The sequence below is a fragment of the Rhinolophus sinicus genome, chromosome X, assembly GCF_036562045.2.
Source record: "Rhinolophus sinicus isolate RSC01 chromosome X, ASM3656204v1, whole genome shotgun sequence".
NCBI classification, from domain to species: Eukaryota; Metazoa; Chordata; class Mammalia; order Chiroptera; family Rhinolophidae; genus Rhinolophus; species Rhinolophus sinicus.
The window spans coordinates 2,369,928-2,387,303 of record NC_133768.1 but is presented as its reverse complement, the minus strand read 5'-3'; the positions used below and the strand labels follow the sequence as shown (position 1 = coordinate 2,387,303).

Below are 17,376 nucleotides of genomic sequence, written 5' to 3'. Positions count from 1 at the left end.
TTCCTGCCATGGTGGGTGGACTGAAATGGGATTTTAGAGGTGTCTTGTTTTCCTTTTGTTCCACAAGAGCTGAAATGGTTGTCTCAGATACTTCATCTTTTCTGTAGAACAGTGCTTCTCAACTGGGGTGATTTTTTTTTTTTTTTTTTTTTTTGGTCCCTCAGGGAACATTGAGTAATATCTGAGGACATTTTTGGTTGGTTGTCACACCCTGGGGTTAGGGAGTGCTGCTGGCTTCTAGTGGGTGGAGCCAAACCTCCTGCAGTGCCCAGGACGGCCCCCAAACAAAGGGTTGTCCGGTCCCAGGTGTCGGTGTTGTCAGGTGCAGAAATACGGTGTAGAATTGCATCATTTGTTTTATTTATTGGCCATCTGGGTGGTTTCCGGGTTTTAGCTATTACAGATGTGCTGGTGTGGACACGCTTTGGTTACCACGCAGACGCACCACTGAGTGTAGGTGATTCAGCTGTTTTCCCAGTGGTGGTGTCGACGTATGCATCCCCCACTACTGGGAGCCGCCCACGTGTCTGTCCAAGACGAGAGGATACAGAAAACGTCACATACACATACAACAGAACATTATTCAGCCTTCAGAAGGAAGCGTGCTACACATCACGTGCTGCATGAATGAACCGCGAGTGCTGTAACCGGACACAGAAGGACTAGTGCCGTACGAGTCCACGTAGGCCAGGTATCGGAGAAACAAAGTAGAACAGTGGGTGCCAGGGCCGCTGCTGGGTGGATGTAGTGTGGGTTTCGCAAGATACGCAAGTTCTAGAGACCTCTGATACACAATGTGGTTGCAGTTAACACCCCTGAACTGTACACTGTAAAAGCGGTGGTGAGGCTACATGTTGTGTGACGTATTTTTTTACTACCATTAAAAAGCACATAAGAGCTGCAGGTGCTTGCCAGCGGCTTTTCCTTCCTGGCACGCTGGTTGATGTTGGCGGGGTGGTAACGTGCTCCTTTCCATCGTGGGTTGTGCCGGCTGCTGGGAGCACCGTGTCACACTGCGGTGTCACGGGCACAGATACTGCCTTGTCCCACCAGAGGCGCTGCGTCAAAGGCGTTAGAGCCCATGGGATTGGAGGAGAGGGGAACCTGGACGGTAGGAGTACCTCTGCTCCACCAGGTCCATCCAGCCTGGCGGCCCGGAGGACGCAGTCCTGTTTGCATGGCCACCGCTCCATGGGGCCAAGCCAGGCATCTCCATGGGTTCCAGCGCCCCAGAGGGAAGAAGGCAGGGAGGCGGGGCATGGGGAACGGAGACAAGCTGGAGCCCGCCGGGCACCTCTGCGTCCGTCACTTGCTGAGTGTCACCTCTGGAGGAGTGGCTGCTGCTGCATCACTTCTGCCTTCCACCCTCGGGTGGGCTCTGCTTCTACCTAACAGGGATCCATACAGATGGAGATTCTGGACAACGTGTTCCCATTTTAACCGAGAAGCCCCAGTCCTCTGCCTGCCACGAACACCTGACCTGTGCGTGTTGTATACATTCAAAGGGCCATCTGGGGAAATGCACTGTTCTTTCTTCCCCTTGGCTTCATTGCAATCCCAACTATTTAAACCACGACATATTTTAAAGAGGTATTTGTGTCTTAGCCTGAGAATTTAACTACCACTTAAATCATGTTGTTGTTTTTATGAGGCAAATGTGGCCTGGTTTTCCCCATGATCCACTTAGGCTAAGCTTTTGTAAAACACCCCATTTATAAATTGGAACTTTCTGTGTGTTAGACGTTTGTCTGTAATGCAATAGTAGCTAAACAAGGGAAAAAGGAAACTTTAAGTTTAAAGTAAATAATAAGAATGTCTATGAAAATGGAGCTTTGGGATTTTTATCCCCCAAACAATCTTATATAAAAGGACTTAAAACCACTCCACCGACAGCTTGCAGCACTTGTATTTGTACATGAAGCAGTCGCCCTTTGCCACTTACGTTTCCAGTTTCCTCGTATTAAAATCAAGACTCGGATCGCTTGTCACTGAACTTGAGAGTCGAAAAGCTTAGCGTGGGTTGTGCTTCCGTTTTGGACACTAATAAATTATAACATAAATGAAATGACTTGTAAATATACTTGTACAGTATTTTCGAGTTTACAAAACATTTTCATAATTGTCTCACTTTTATTCTCCTGATTGCCCTAAGATGTAAGACAACCAGTAACTTTTATCACCGTTTATTTTGGGTGACAAAACTGAGACACAGAAAGAAGGACGAAGTGCCTTCCCCCAAATCTCATAGTGAAGTACGTGGCAGAGGCATCTTGCGTCGTGCATTGCACCTCCTCTTCGTGAAACCTTCCCATACTCAGCCTCCCCGCCATGATTTCAATATCCCCTCCCCTGTGCTGCCAGGGCTGCTGCAAGCCTCCGCTATTGCCCTTGTCACATAGAATTTATATCCGTCAGGGACCAGTTAGGAGGTACAAACCGCATAGTAAATTCGAACAGGGAGGGAGCGCTTAATATAAAGCAGGAGCCGGCAAACTGGCCAAATACCGACACAGCCCTTTGCTTCCGTCTTGTCTGTCGGGCAAGGTGGAGCAGTTGCCATAGAGACCGTAAAGCCCTGCAAAGCCTAAAATGTTATTACTATATGGCTCTTGACGGAAAAGTTTGCTGGCCCCTAATGCAAAAAAATTAACTATTAACAGAATATTACTGATTATCGATTTAGTGTCGAGTAATTATTAACTAGTCAGTCCTGCGGGTTAGAGACCGCTGAAGAACGCAGCAGCAGTGGCACCTGTGAGGGACGGCCGCCGTCCAGGGCCGAGGCAGATGACCTAAGGAAACCGCTGCCACTCCCCCGTGCGGGTTCGGCTCTCCGTGGAGCGGGTGTGACGGCGACCCACTGCGCGGTGCAGTTGACCGAGTGCCACAGGCCCGCTGGCAGGCAGGAAGCTCCCTGGGCAGCTGGCCGGGGTGGATTGGAGTTGGCTGGGCAGCTGGCTGCTGTGCCAGTAGAAGCTCCTGGGAGGCCACCTGAGGTGTGCGAGCAAAACCCACCTGGAAGCTGCCCACTGGAGTGCCTGGGGCACATGCCAGGGCGCCGTGTGGGGTCAGTGCCGGGTGCACGGGAATAAGGCTGGAACTGGAAGGGAAGCCTCCCTGCTCCTGCCAGCGCCCTCTGCTGACAGCGTGCACCCCCGTGCCTGCCGGCAGAGGAGAACCTTCTGTTCCCAGGTCCCACCGCAGTACCCCACCGTCGGGCAAGGAAGGGCGCGTTTGGAGTGAGCGGCCCCACGGCGCTAAGTGTGGGAGAAGGGTGTTTGCACATCTTTCTCTTTCCGGGTTGTAGCTGCGCCCAACAGGCAATGGTGCTCAGAAAATGCATCCCGAATGTTGCTCTCCAGAAATGGTCTCTCCACCAATCTATCCGACGGCCTGTGTTCTCTGGAGTGCCGCCGGGACGGCCGGCCGCTCAGGACTCTGCAAAGCCCCGAGGCCCCGGACCTTCCTGTGTCTGGAGCGGAGGCTCACACCCGGCTTTGTCCTGCCCCAGGGCCAGTGGGCCAGGGCTCGGAAAGAAGGCTCCTCTGATTTTCTGCCTGGCACAGACGCCCTCCCTCGAGGGTCCCCACGCTCTCCTGGGGCGGGCAGTCAGCCCTTTTCTTTTTCTCCTTAGACTTCTGGGTGCTAGTCACTGCCTCCACAGCTTCCCGGTCTTATCCTGGTCCTCTGGCGGAGTCGTCCCTCGATGTTTCTCATAGCCATGGGCCCCCTTTGTACAGGAGCTGAGACCCGGCCGTCATGTCCCTGGCACACGTCTCCCTGGCCTGGCTCTGTCCCCTGCCCAGGCCACATCTGCCTTTCTTTGTCTTAGGGCCCTGATCCAGCCCTTGTTGCAGGGAGGCCTGAATCTTCAGAACACACCCTTGCGTTGCTAAAAGCACTTGACTAATTATGGACTTGGGCCCAAAGCATGGGAGGTGGGTTTTTGGTTTACTTCCTTAGGTTTTTTCATTGATGTTCTATCATTTTTCTTGCTTTGTGATATAATTATTTTGGTGATCAGCCATGAGGAAAGCTGTTTTTCTTTCATAGTTGAGATTTTATTGGTTGTTATGAGGATCAATACCCAGAGATTTCAATTTGTATCCAATTCTTAACGCCGTATGTGCTGAAAATCTAAAAAGCTGTACAGTTGTGATTCTTTTCTAAGGAGGTCTTCCAGTGACTCTCCAGGCTGACACGTGGGAGCACATTTCCCGTCCAAGGGTATCAAGCACCAATCTCTTCAAATGTTGATAAGCCGTTACGTCTGACGTCCCACTCCTTTGCCACTTCATATCATAAACTACGTGCTCAAATTTTATTTCCCATGGCGCATTAACAAAGTTATTGGGGAAACTGGCCTATCGTGACCAGGGGCAGGGAGAACCAAGATGAAGGAGCCGTTTTCTTTAGGAAAACGGCTGAAAAACAACGTCGACAGTAAAGGTAATTACAGATGTTCAAGACACAGCAGATGTGTGACTGCGATTCCAGATTGTCACTCACTGGGCTTTGTGTCATCGGGTGTAATAACGACTCCCTGCCCCCCAGGAATGGTAAGCTTACACCCAGGAACCCTGGAGCCTGGAATTCAATATCCACTGTGGTTGTAACCCAAAAATAAACAACCAGCAAATGAATTCACCTCTTTCAAAAAAGCATTTATACTTTAAACATGGGATGCGGTGGGGGTTCCCTCTTGCTCAAGCACATTTCGAGAGCTGCTGTAAAACTTGCATTTGCAGAATAGTTGATCAACCACTTGACTGGATTTTCCAAGAAGGGAGACGGGACCACTGTTCAGACGCAGCACGTGGTATTATTAATTCGCCTCGACTTGCTTCGTCAGAGGCTGGAGGCGTCTGTTTTTTGTGTCTGTTTTCCCCAGGTGGGTCTTTAGTTTCTTGGTTAGTTAGCCCTTTCCGTCTGTTTCCGCTTTTGTCTGTCTGAAGCTTTACCCTTTCCTGATGCCGTTTTGCTGGAAGCGGGGCTGCCTGGCTGCCGTCGTTTCTCCCGCTGTGGCGGCCAATAATGGTCAGTTGGTCTCAGCACACGTGGGTGCAGGTTTTCAGTGTTCGATGGGCTTCTCTGTTACCAGGGATGCGCTCTCCCATTATTTCACAATTCGATACGTTTCATGGATGAGTCAGGTTTCCTTTCTGAAGCAGCTGAGTTCAAGGGAATGAGTAGAATGACTCAGTGAAGCAGACTAAGGAGGGCACGTCAGTGATTGTCCTGTCTGACAAAAGACATTGCTTTGTCACACTTTTATCTTACTGTCTGGGAAGTGAGGCGTTCTTGAGCTAGCCGTGATAGAAATGGGTGTGATTCATGGGCTTTGAAATATGATATTGCACTTAAAAGAATCGGTCTTCCTCTTTCGTTTTGATCCGTGGTCATTGTGATTTTCCATGTCGCTCACGCTCAAGGTCACAGCACGCAGACCGGACCTCTTTCCTTTACCCTTCACGTCCATCAGTGATTGCGTCATTGGTGCTTCCTTCTCACCGTCTAGAGTCCTTCCTTAGGCTTGTTCTGTCTGCCCTGCTTTGGTCTGAGCCCTGGCTTCTGTCCAGTGCAGACGTGGGCTAGGGACCGGGCAGGATCCACTTCCTTGCCATTTCTGCAGTTCTCAGGCAAGAGAAACTCATTTTCTGTGTACCCATGGTACATCTCTTCCAGAAGTATTTGCTTGAGTAGTAAAGTCACTTTCCTCCTTCCACACCTGCCTTCTCTGGGCTCTCAGCACCTACAGGATGTGGTCCTGATTCTGATTCAAGGTCAAGTTCCTCGTCTTCCCGTTTCTGCCCTTATCTTCAAACGCTCCTCTGTGAGAGCTTTCCACCCTGCCAGGCTGACATTCCTCAGAGGCCTGGGCTTCCTGCCTCTGCGCCTGTCTTCACGCAAGACCCCACTTTGGAATGTCCTCCCCCATCGTGTTGCAGGGTCCTTTCTGTTTGTGAAGGCTTTTCATCTCCACCCTGAGACAGAGGGGAGCGTCCTCCCTCTCACCCCCACTGCACTGGGCACAATTCCTGTCCACGTGGGCCTGGTCGTCCACTAGAATAAAGGTTCTTCTGCCTTTGTGGGTCCTCATCCGTCCAATGAAGTATGAAAACTGGGTTCCAAAAGGACTTTCATCAGCTGTTTTTTTTTCTCTCCTGCTGTTTCCAGAGAAAACATTTCTGTAAGAACAATAAGGCATCCTGCAACCTTGTGGGGCATTGAACTCTTCATGGGGGCCATAAAAGGGAGTTTTCCATCCGGCATGCCAGTTAAGAATGCAAACTGGAATATGTGGCCTGGCATGTGAATGGGGGGAGGGGCGGGCTTTGGGTCCGTAAGTGTGTGCCGCGTGGCACACAGGACCAGCCTGCAGCGTGAGTGTGCAGTGACTTCTCTGCCTGCCCGCCTGCTTTTTGCAGAGGGATTTTTTGGAGTCCGAGCATGGTTCCTGTTGCCACGGGACGCAAGTGACCTGTTCGTGGCTCCTGCACTTTGCAGCATTTGGCAGCTGTTTCTAGACAGTGCCAGGTGCTGTCTTTACTTTGTACTGTGGGACTGTGACAGAATGAGCGTCCACGCCTGTAAGGCGTGATGCACTGCAAATGCCGGCAGGCAGTCCTTCCCCCATGACGCTGGTGCCAACTGCAGGTTGGTTTGTCCTTGAGTTCAAGCCTAATCACGTGTACCTAATGTGAGACGTTTGATGGGGTAAAGTGTATCGAATGCAGGTTTTTAAAGCTGCCCTGTCTTGTACTGACTTTCCCCTTGAGCACGATAATATCAGAGATACCTTCTCTTGGAAAGGAAGCAAGGGGAGAAAAAGGCAGCTACTTGATCGCCACACCTAGACCCACTGGTGTTGGGCGGGGTGTGGTGAGGTCCAGGCCGGTGGGTGGCGTGGAGTATGCTGCTCAGGATAGAGGAGGGTGTTTAGGAGTCTGCAGATGAGAAGAAGTGACAGGATGTCCCTTCGCCGGGAAGGCGGAGTACATGACAGCGCTTCCCGAGTCTCACACAGAACTTGTTTATATACAAGGGTTTGTGGGAATGACACTGAAACACCCACCGGGTCGTGGCTGAGTCGGACACAGCTGATGTGTCACCTCCAAGGACATGCTGCTTTCAAGTTGTGAGTCATAGTGGTTTTTCCTCAAGATTTCCCTAAAACACTCGAATTCCAAGCGATCGTTGGAACACACGTTAACGCATTCTTATCCTGGGTCAAATTCGTTTTTCTGTTTGAAGATACTGAAGAATGCATAACTGTTACGATGGTAAAATATACGTAGCATAAAACCTACCGTTTTAACCACTTGACAGCGGCATTTACAGTGTTGTGCGACCGTGACCACCATCCGTTTTCAGAACTGTTTACATCTTCCTGTTCTCAGACTGTCCACATTGAACAACTCCCCACCCCCCTCCCATCCTGCTTTCCGTCTCGGCGAGTTTTGCCTGTTCTAGGAAGCTCATCTAAGTGCACTCAGACAGTCCTTGCCTTAACCGTCTGGCTTCTTTCACCGAGCTTTAATGTTCTCAGGGTTCGTGCGTGTTGTAGCCTGAGTCAGAATTTTCCTCGTTTTCAAGGCTGAATAATATTCTGTCATACGGCGAGACCACATTTCATTTCCCCATTCACCTCTTCATGGACATTTGAGTTTCCACCTGGATGCAGAACTGTTTAAAGGCAAAAAAAAAAAACACACACAAAAAAACAAACAAACAAAAAACCCAGAAAACAAAATAAGATTGTGTCCTTAGAAATTTGTGATGAGGGAGTTAGATTTTATAAATGTGCATTTTTTTTCAACACTGTACAAAATACTGACCAAATTATTTTTCTACGTAGGCACCTGATTAGCATGTGATTATGTCAATATTTTCATGTTGTGCTTTACAGGTTGGAATCTTGTCTTGAGTACTCTTTTGTGCCTTCTTTCTAAGTCAGTCATTGTGTAAATGGGATTCTCGGTTCACACCATGTTCCTACTATCGGCAGCAGAGTTGAAATTGCTCAAAGTCAGCTATGTTCATAGAGATCAGTGTTTACGTCTCTTAAATGAGTTAAATGTATGTGCACATATATGCATGGTTTTCTTCCGCTGCTATACTCTGGAGTAGGTTTCCCAAAAGGATGTAACACAAAGTATATGTTGAAGGGAGAAATATCTACTATCGAAGTATATGGAAGAGGCCCATCTTTTTACCTATTTCTTGTAAATAAATTATAGGTTTATGTGCAAGTATGAGGCTATCTCTTGGGAAGGAGGAGTTATTCTTCATTTGAAATATGGCCAGTTGTAGACAATTTCCACTAAAAATCGTTAAGAACTGATTTGTTACGCCTCCCCCAAGCTTTGAATGGAACGTTTGTAATATTAGACTTAAAAGAAAAATACGTTACTGGCTGTGATGAACAGCGTCTGCGTTACAGGTAAGCTATGCTCTCCATTGTAAATAGAAGGAAACCAGGAGAAAGCGATCAGAGTTTGTAGTGTGGAATTCGTGGCTGTGGAATACAGGTGGATGGAAAAGACGGATGTGGGCTTGGAACCAGGTGACAATCCTGACAGTCAAGGAGGGTTCCTAAAGATAGCACATCTCAGATGGGAAGACCCGCCCGCCCAGGTCGGGGCACTGACCTTGAACCCGCTGGGCCTCTGGAGCTGGGAAAATGTTGTCTCCTTACCCACCATCATAGGGCTGGAAGGCTTTCCCACACTGCCTCGGTGCCCTTCTGTGGTGCAGGCAGGGCACAGAAATGATCTTAGATTAATGTTTGCTCCAAAAGGCGCATTAGAGCTGATGGTCCGGCTCGGTCTTACTTTCGGGGAAACCCGGTAGGTTAGCCATGACATACAGTCGGGCAGGGAACTTGCAGACTGCACACAGACATGCTCCGAACCATTCATGTCGTTCAGTACTTTTCCTAGCAGTTTGTAAAGATAACGCCTTCGGGGTACAACACGGGCTGGCTAACTTTTAAAAAAAGCCAAGTAGTGCTTTTCACAAAGATGGCACTGAAACTGAAGAAGGAAGTCCCGGCCCTTCCCAAGGCTGAAGCCAAAGCCAGGGCTTTGAAGGCAAAGAAAGCAGAGCTGAAAGTCGTCCACAGACCCAAAAAAAGATCTGCACATCACGCACCTTCTGAGGGCTCACCACACGGCGGCTCAAAGGCAGCCCAGATATCCCGGGAAGGGCACCCCCAGGAGAAACCAGGTCGACCAGTATGCCATCATCAAGGTCCCCAGCTACGGAATCGGCCATGAAGAAGATAGAGGACAGCATACACGTGTGTTCATTGTGGATGGCAAGGCCTCCAAGCAGCAGATCAGACAGGCTGTGAAGAAGCTCCATGACATTGACCTGCCCAAGGTCAGCACCCAGATGGAGAGCAGGCCTGATGGAGAGAAGAAGGCATATGTCCTGATTCACTGGCTCCTGCTTATGATGCTTCGATGTAGCCAACAACATCGGGCGCATCTACACTGAGTCCAGCTGGCGAACTCTAAATGTAACATTTTTCACTGTTAAAAAAATAAGCCGAGTAGTAAATATTTTCGGCTTTGTGGGCCAAACCTCACAATTCTGTCCTGTAGCAGTTTGTAAACAAAGGAGTGGGGTTGTACGCCAGTGCAATTTTTATTTATCAGGAAAAAAAAAAAAAAGGCAGCTGGCTGGATTTGGCTCCTGGGCCATAGCTGGCCAAGCCCTAGGACAGGAAACAGGCTGGCTTAATTGATACCGAGTTGGAGCATTACTGTGTAGGAGAAACCAGGTGAAGGATTTTTTTTTTTAAAAGATTTTATTGGGGAAGGGGAACAGGACTTTATTGGGGAACAGTGTGTACTTCCAGGACTTTTTTCCAAGTCAAATTGTTGTCCTTTCAATCTTAGTTGTGGAGGGTGCCGTTCAGCTTCAAGTTGTTGTCCTTTGAGTCTTAGTTGTGGAGGGCGTAGCTCAGCTCCAGGTCCAGTTGCCATTTTCTAGTTGCAGGGGGCACAGCCCACCATCCCTTGCGGGAGTCGCACCGACAACCTTGTGGTTGAGAGGACGCGCTCCAACCAGCTGAGCCATTGGGGAGGCAGCTCAGCTCAAGGTGCCGTGTTCAATCTTAGTTGCAGGGGGCGCTGCCCACCATCCCTTGCGGGAGTCGAGGAGTTGAATTGACAACCTTGTGGTTGAGAGCCCACTGGGCCATGTGGGAATCGAACCGGCAGCCTTCGGAGTTAGGAGCATGGAGCGCTAACCGCCTGAGCCACCGGGCCGGCCCAGGTTAAGGATTTAAGATCAAGATTTCTCAGGGTGAAAATTACAACATGGGTAGCATGCAAGCTTTTCAGAAGTCGGTCCATACGCACATGTTCATACCTACGTGTTTAGCGCTGAGAGGTAAATATCCTCACACACACACGGGCTAGTATGATAGTTTAATTAGGACTGTAATCAAAGAAATCAGATAATAGCAAGTGGTAGCAAGGATGGGGAGAGACAGGAACCTTCTTATGCTGATGGTGGGTTGTAAAATGGTGTAGCTTCTTTAGAAAGCGATCTGGCAGGTCCTCAACATGGTCGCCATAGTTACCATGTGACCCAGCAGTTCCACGCCTGGGTACACATCCAGGAAAGGAAGACACACCCACACACAGACTTGTGCACCAGCGCACACAGCCAAAAAGTAAAAACAACTCAAATAGCCATCGATTGATGGATAAATCAAAGGTGGCATTCCGTACGATGGAATATTACATGGCCGTAAAAAGGAGTGAAACACCAACACGCGCTAAGACATGGATAAACCTTGAAAACATGATGCTGAATGAGAGAAGCCAGTCACAAAATGCCATGTATTATATGACTCTTTTTATACGACATGTCCAGAGTAGGCAAATCTATGGAGGCAGAAAGTAGACTCGCGGTTGCCAGGGGCTGGAGGGAACAGGAAGCGACTGCTAATAGGCACGAGGTTTCTTCTAGGGTTAGAGAAATGTTCCAAAATTCATGATGGTGATGGTTGCCCAAGTCTGTGAGTTTACTAAAAAGCCATTCCCTTGTATGTTTTTCCGTATATGTGGTATTTGAATGACCTCAGTGAAGCTGTTGGAAAAATCATCTTACTAGGTACAGGATTAATGTATGAGAAATACTTAGTGCATGATTAAAATGATCCATCATTACTGTTTGGATAAAGGAGCGCAGAAAATAAGCCGGTGTCTTGGGAGCCACTGTTCTGGGTTGTGTGCGTTCCTGAGTGTTTCATGCTTTTTCTTCCCCGCTCCCGTGGTGAATGGGGTGATGGTAGCCCACGTCCTCGCAGAGGCAGACCTGGGGAGGCGCCGCCCCTCGTCCCCCACATGGGGATCAGGGCCGTCTCCGGGGCCCAGGTGGGTCCTTTCACTCCCGGGTAATCCGAGGCCAGTCCTAGAGCACGTGTTACGGCACGTTGTGTTCCTGGCCGGGTTCGGGGGAGTTGCTTTGCTCCTGCGGCATGCTCACAGGACACACTTTTCTTGTCGTTGTTGCAGATTGAAGAAGGAAGTAAAGCCGCAGCGGTGGACAAGTTACTGGCAGGAGACGAGATTGTCAGCATCAATGACATTGGTCTCTCAGGGTTTAGACAGGAAGCGATTTGCCTGGTGAAGGGGTCCCATAAGACCCTGAAGCTGGTGGTAAAAAGGTAAGACTCATACCATGTTTACCAAGACACACAGAAGGGAGTAGAACAACAGCAGCATGTGATGTCTGCTTGGCTTGTCTGTATCATTTCGGCAATCCTGATTTGGACTTAAGTCGTGTGTGTGTGTGTGTGTGTGTACACGTGTATGCACGCATATACATGCATGTAGGTAGAATTATATCTCTTGGCCAAGGGTGAATCAAGCATTAAAAATGTAAAAAGATTGCTTTGATTACTACCGATTGCTGATTTTGATTTATTAAGTGAATTTGAATACTCGTATCTGTCTTTGGCAATGTGTAGATTATTCTTTTGGCAGGGAGAAAAAAAGTGTGCTGCTGTTCCAAATGAAGTGACGTGTTGTTGCCTGTTGCGTACACAAGGTGGCAGGCTACCGTGTTTCTGGGTTTTCTGCTGAAATAAAGCGTGACAGTCGGGAGACAGGCTAGCTAGCGCCCACGAGTTCTTGGTGCTGTGCTGAGGTCTGAGGGGAGCAAGCAGCTGGTTCCTAGAAATCAGATTGTTGCTAGACGTGTGGGTGATTTGAAGCGAGTGGAAAGTGAAAATGGGGACATAGTGCTTTCTCATACGCAGGAAGTGGAACAGCGCTTCTGGACTCCACAAAGGTGTCTGTGACGTGTACTTTTCGTATAGAAATAATGCCCCACCTTGCATTTTGTAGCTGGCTAATCCAAAGTACAGTGTTTACACGTCCTTTTTAGCACAATTACTGCAATCTTTCCAAGGTTAGCTGTAAATTTAAAAAAATAAATTGACTCAAGCACTTGGTTCGATTTCTAGTGCAGGCTTGAGGACAAATTCCCAAAAGACTTTTTTTTTTTTACCCAAACTTTCATCGTTTGCCACATTAATTTAGAAACCTCATTTCTAAATGCTGTAGGTTCCTCCTTGTAAATCAGAAAAAGCAAACTTCAGAATGGCAATTCTGGAGCCCTTTGGGGAGGATGGCACACGAGATGCACTGTCCCATTGTATAATTATTCCCTTGTGGTCACCTCCTAAGGCAGGACGTGTGTCTGCATGGATTCAGGATCACCTAGTGGTGGAAGGTAATGGTGGTAAAGGAAACTTGGTCCGCAGACGTAAGACACAGGTTATAAACCATGTCTGGATTCCCCACCCAGACCCCAGTCTGACCGGGGTCCCTTTTTCTTCTGTCACCCATATTGTCTCCGTGGTAGGGCTGCCAGAGCCCGCAGAGCACTGAGCCGGCTCGTTGGCTCCCGATGGGGACAATTTTGTCTCTTCTGTGGGGAAAGCCCCAGCTTTGTGGACATGCAGACGGACTCTGGGCTGCTGACTGCAGTGCTAGGCATACAAGGACGATGGCAGGACTTGGCTTTGTTGACCGAAAGCACCTTGATCTGCACCTGGCGTCACGAGAGGACACCAGCATAGACGTGCTCCTTCCATAAAACCCAGCTGTGTGACCCTGACCAGCCCAGGGGAGGCAGCCGCCAATAAAACCGACAGAGCTGTTGACACGGGATGGGCGACACAATCAAGAGGTGACAGTATTTCCACCGGCTGCATCTAACAGGGTCCCATGAATGTGGGTGAACCTGTGTGCGTGTAGATAATTGTGATAAATTCCCTAGCGTGGGAGTGTTTGTGTCAGAAAGTGTGTGCATCATGAAGTTTGTGTTTGCTTTGTGACTGTGACAGGTGGAAAATGGTTTCATTGTTTCACTGGGCATTTCTGTCATTAGAAGTGAAGTCGGGCATCGTCCCATATGTTTACAAGCTTGTTTTTGAACCAGAAGGATGTACCTAAGGATATAAAAGGACCATCTGGATCCTGTTCAAAGCTCAGCACCCAAGCGTGGGCGCTGGTCCACAGGCTGGGGAGGCGGTATTGGGGCCTGCTCGCTGACTCACCTGACCAGGTGGCCAAACGGCTGTTGGCCTGAGGCTCACACTTTTGCCCCAAAGGCCTGGTGGAAGCCACAGTGGAGAGCTCGGGTTGCGTTCCACATACCTGCGTTCCTTTCAACGAGGGCTGCGCAGAGTGGTGATGTGGTTTAGATAGGATTTTGTATTTTAAGTGACACATATCACAAGATACAGAAGCAGTTGGTTCAAACACTATTTTTTCCCCGAACACACTTTTAATAACACACTGAGGTGTTTAACATTTTTTAAAAACAATTTTGTATTAATTTTGAATACTATGAGGAGGTATTATTTTGGCCTATTAGAAAATCTGAAATGGTGCTTTGTTCACAAATGTGAATGAAATTACCCACACCAGTTAATTAGTTAATATTAGGGCCTGTTGCTGCCGTCATCCAGCACGTGGCTGGAAACCCTAAAGGTCTACGTGGTGAGGACTCTAAAACTCCAAACTAACTTATGTCATTTTCCTCATTACAAAGGCAAAAATGAGAGCTTTCTGCCCCCCTTCCACACCCCGCCCGCCACTCCGGTTCAAGCCGTTGTCTCTCAGTCTAGGTGTGTAGGACACAGCTCCCTGTCCCGTGCTGGGATTAGCAGTCGGTTGCCTGCCATCGGTTGGCCGCTCACAGCAGCTCACGGCAGCTCTCGCCAGCTGCCCGCCACTCATGGCAGCACGCGGCAGCCCAGCCAACCTCCGGCTGCTCACGGCTGTAGAGGGCGCAACTCACTGGGCACATGGGAATTGAACCAGCGACCTCGGTATTAGGAGCATGGCGCTCCAACCACCTGAGCCACCGGGCTGGTCCCAACAATGAGAGCTTTTAAATGATGTCTCTTAAATCAGTAACTTGCCTTCTTCTCTCTCTAAATTTAAATATATGCTTAGATCTCACTGTCTCCTCTTTCTCCATCCCCAGGCAACCACTAATCTGACTTGTCTCATAGATTAATGAGCATTTTCTAGCATTTTACATCGAGCTCCGGAATGGATTGTGTACTTTTAAAATATAGTGGCTTGTTTATAAAAAGGCATGCTGGAAGTAATTCGTGGACTCAGCCACAAGCACACAAGTATCGTATGTTTTCTTACCTAAGAGTTTGACCCAGTGATAAACTAGTGCTCAAGTCAACCCTGCTTTACTTAACCTGATTCGACTACCTGCCCACCTCTGGTGCCCTAAGAAAGGGTGGCTTTGCTGATAAAGACAGAAAGGAGGTGAGGGTTCTGAGGGGTGAGCGTGGCCAGTGCAGGTGTGGTGGTTCTGCGGGGAGGGGTGTGTGCACCTCAATATCAGGCACATTCCCATGGTTTCGTGAACAGAATGGGGATTGTGGCTCACGTACTCCCTCCCTCCCTCCCACTAGTGACAGCTGCCGTGTCGTGTTCCTCAGGCTGGTTTGATTTCAGGGCGGTGAGCAGGGCACCAAGCAGCCAGGATAGGATTGCGGTGAGCTGGTTTTACAAAGCCATGGCATCTTGTTTCCCGGGGCCTGGGTAATGCGTATCTTGTCATCGCTTAGAAGCCGGGCCTGAGAGCAGTGCCGTAGGTGCAGGATGGCTATCTCTCTCCGGCGAACCTTCTTTCCCAGACAAATGACAGCGGGCAGTTCCTTTCTCCCGGAGCGCTGTCAGCTGGAAACACAAAAACGGTAACAGTGATCCCCTCCAAGTGCACATATGTTCTCCTCCGCCTCGCCCAGGCGGTGTCCGGGGCCAGTGACGTCGAGGGCGACGGGGGCGTCTGCTCAGGCGTCGGATCAGTGTCAGGCCAGGCTGAGCGGACAGCCCTTCCTTCGCCCTTCCTTCCTCTCAGGCACTTTGCTGTTCCATCTCCGCTTGGCCGCAAGTGCCCCTCGCAGGAAAGTTCGGGGCTGATGTGGTAACCTCTTCTTGGTCTCTCTCTGTGTGGTCGTCATCTGCACTTTTTACCTGGGTGTCCAGGCCGCGCCTGAGAGATCCTGATGGGTCGTTCTGGAACAGATCTGGGAGCTGGTGTTTTCACAGATGGCCACAGGCTATTTTGCTGGGCAGCCGTGGGGTTATACCACTGGCTTAGGCAAATGTGCTTGGAAAAGGTTAAGAGCATTTTCCGGATTAGTGCGGCCCAGTAGGTAGGTAAGCCCACTGCACAGGGCGTGTGCGAGAGGGCTGGCCCATCTGTGCGCTCGGTCAGGGCTGTCACCGTCTTGTGGGAGAGCGCTGAGGCACGTCAGCCATTTTTCTCTTTAGAGGCAAATTACCGGAAATTCAGCTCCTAAAAAGTACGTATAATTTCAAACGCTTTATGCAAAATTTCTTTAAAATAGGCCATAAATTATTTTCTAAAGCCTGTAATTGCTCTGTTGGCCTTTTTTCCAGATTTATATGGTAACAGTAGTTTTCAGTGGAGTAAGTACACCTGCCACCTCATCATTCATCTTCGTCTTGAACCAGCCGTTGTTGCAAATGCTTTCGCCAGCCCAAATTAGTGATAAGGTTGATTGTTGATTCATGTTATTTCCTGCGTCTTGCTGGCAGCCTTAAACCCTCTTCTGACTCTAATTACGGCCACTAAGCATGCATTCAGGAGTAGACTAACAGGGGGAGGTGCTTTGCAGGAGGCTGTAGGGGTTAGGCAGACCGGGTGGTGTGGTCCTGTATGTGAAGAAAGCAGGTTTTGGATCTAGTGACAGACAGCACGTGTGCCTGCTGGGAGCCCGTCTCTCCAACATGCATTGGTTTCTGGGTGTCACTAAGTGGCCTTGGATTGGGTACTAAGCCAGGATGGTGCTGTGCTCCGCCCCTGCCCCTGCCCCTTGGAAGTGTCCTGAGCAGGTGGCTCTGTGTGGGGCCCCACCAGTGGTAGCACAGATGCCCCCGGAAGCGGAAGCAGCTCCGTACAGTGGTGCAGCCAGAGTGGCAGCATGCTAGGACATTGGCAGGTGTGTCTCCCCTTCCCTCCCCTGTCCTCCCGAGGGCCCTTCCGGAGGACAGAAGCAGTGTTTGTTCTGATGGAGACCGTACATCGTAGTGGGGACGCTGCTGGGTGTTGACAAAACCCTGTGCTTTCGGAGGGCAGTCTGAGATCATTTGTTCAAGTTTCGGGGGAAACGTTTCTATTTTGAGCATTTTGGGAATTATGGCCGTTTGCTACTGTGCTTATTTTCTTATTAAAGCAGAGTAGATCTAGTGTTTTGTGCTGGACAGACACCCTAATTTGTTTGGGCTGTTTTCCGTTATTTTTTTAAATTGAGATACAGTAGTTGACGTATGTTAATTTCAGGTATACCAGAGAATGATTCGGCATCTGTATACGCTGCAAAAGGATCACAGCAAGCCTAGTTAACATCTGTCACCACACATAATTGCACTTTTTTTTTCTTGTGATGAGGACATTACTGTTTTTATTAACATCTGGAGAAAAAACCGTGTGGCTCAGAGATGTTTTCTTTTGGGGAAAAGTGGCTTCTGTTCAGATTTAGACTTGTATGTCTTAAGCGCTTGAATGAGGTGAATCTCTATGTGAGATGTTTCTTATTCTAAGTCAAGTAGAGACTGGTAAAAAAAAACTTTGTTTTCCATTGCCAGGCATGCCAGTGATGTTTTACTGCAAAATTTAGTTTGAAAGCCATTGATGGTTTCTAGTAAGACATACAGGCAATGTTTCACTTATTTTTGATTCTCTGTTTTCATAGATAAGACTCGTCAGCCCTGCCCTTCCTCCTTAGGGCTCCTTATACTTAGTTATATTAATGGCTGCAGGTTGCAGTGTCTGGAGTTTCTTTGCCAGAAA

The 17,376-nt window shown here is 49.0% G+C and overlaps 1 protein-coding gene across 6 annotated transcripts in view; it reads left to right on the top strand.

Annotated features, from left to right (window-relative positions):
- SHROOM2 (shroom family member 2) overlaps nucleotides 1-17,376 on the top strand; it is a 118,843-nt gene that overhangs the window by 44,015 nt on the left and 57,452 nt on the right. For all 6 annotated transcript variants that reach the window (XM_074324193.1, XM_074324191.1, XM_074324192.1 and 3 more), the window contains exon 2: nucleotides 11,535-11,686. In XM_074324193.1, coding sequence (XP_074180294.1) covers nucleotides 11,535-11,686 — 152 coding nt within the window. The remainder of the gene's footprint in view (nucleotides 1-11,534; nucleotides 11,687-17,376) is intronic.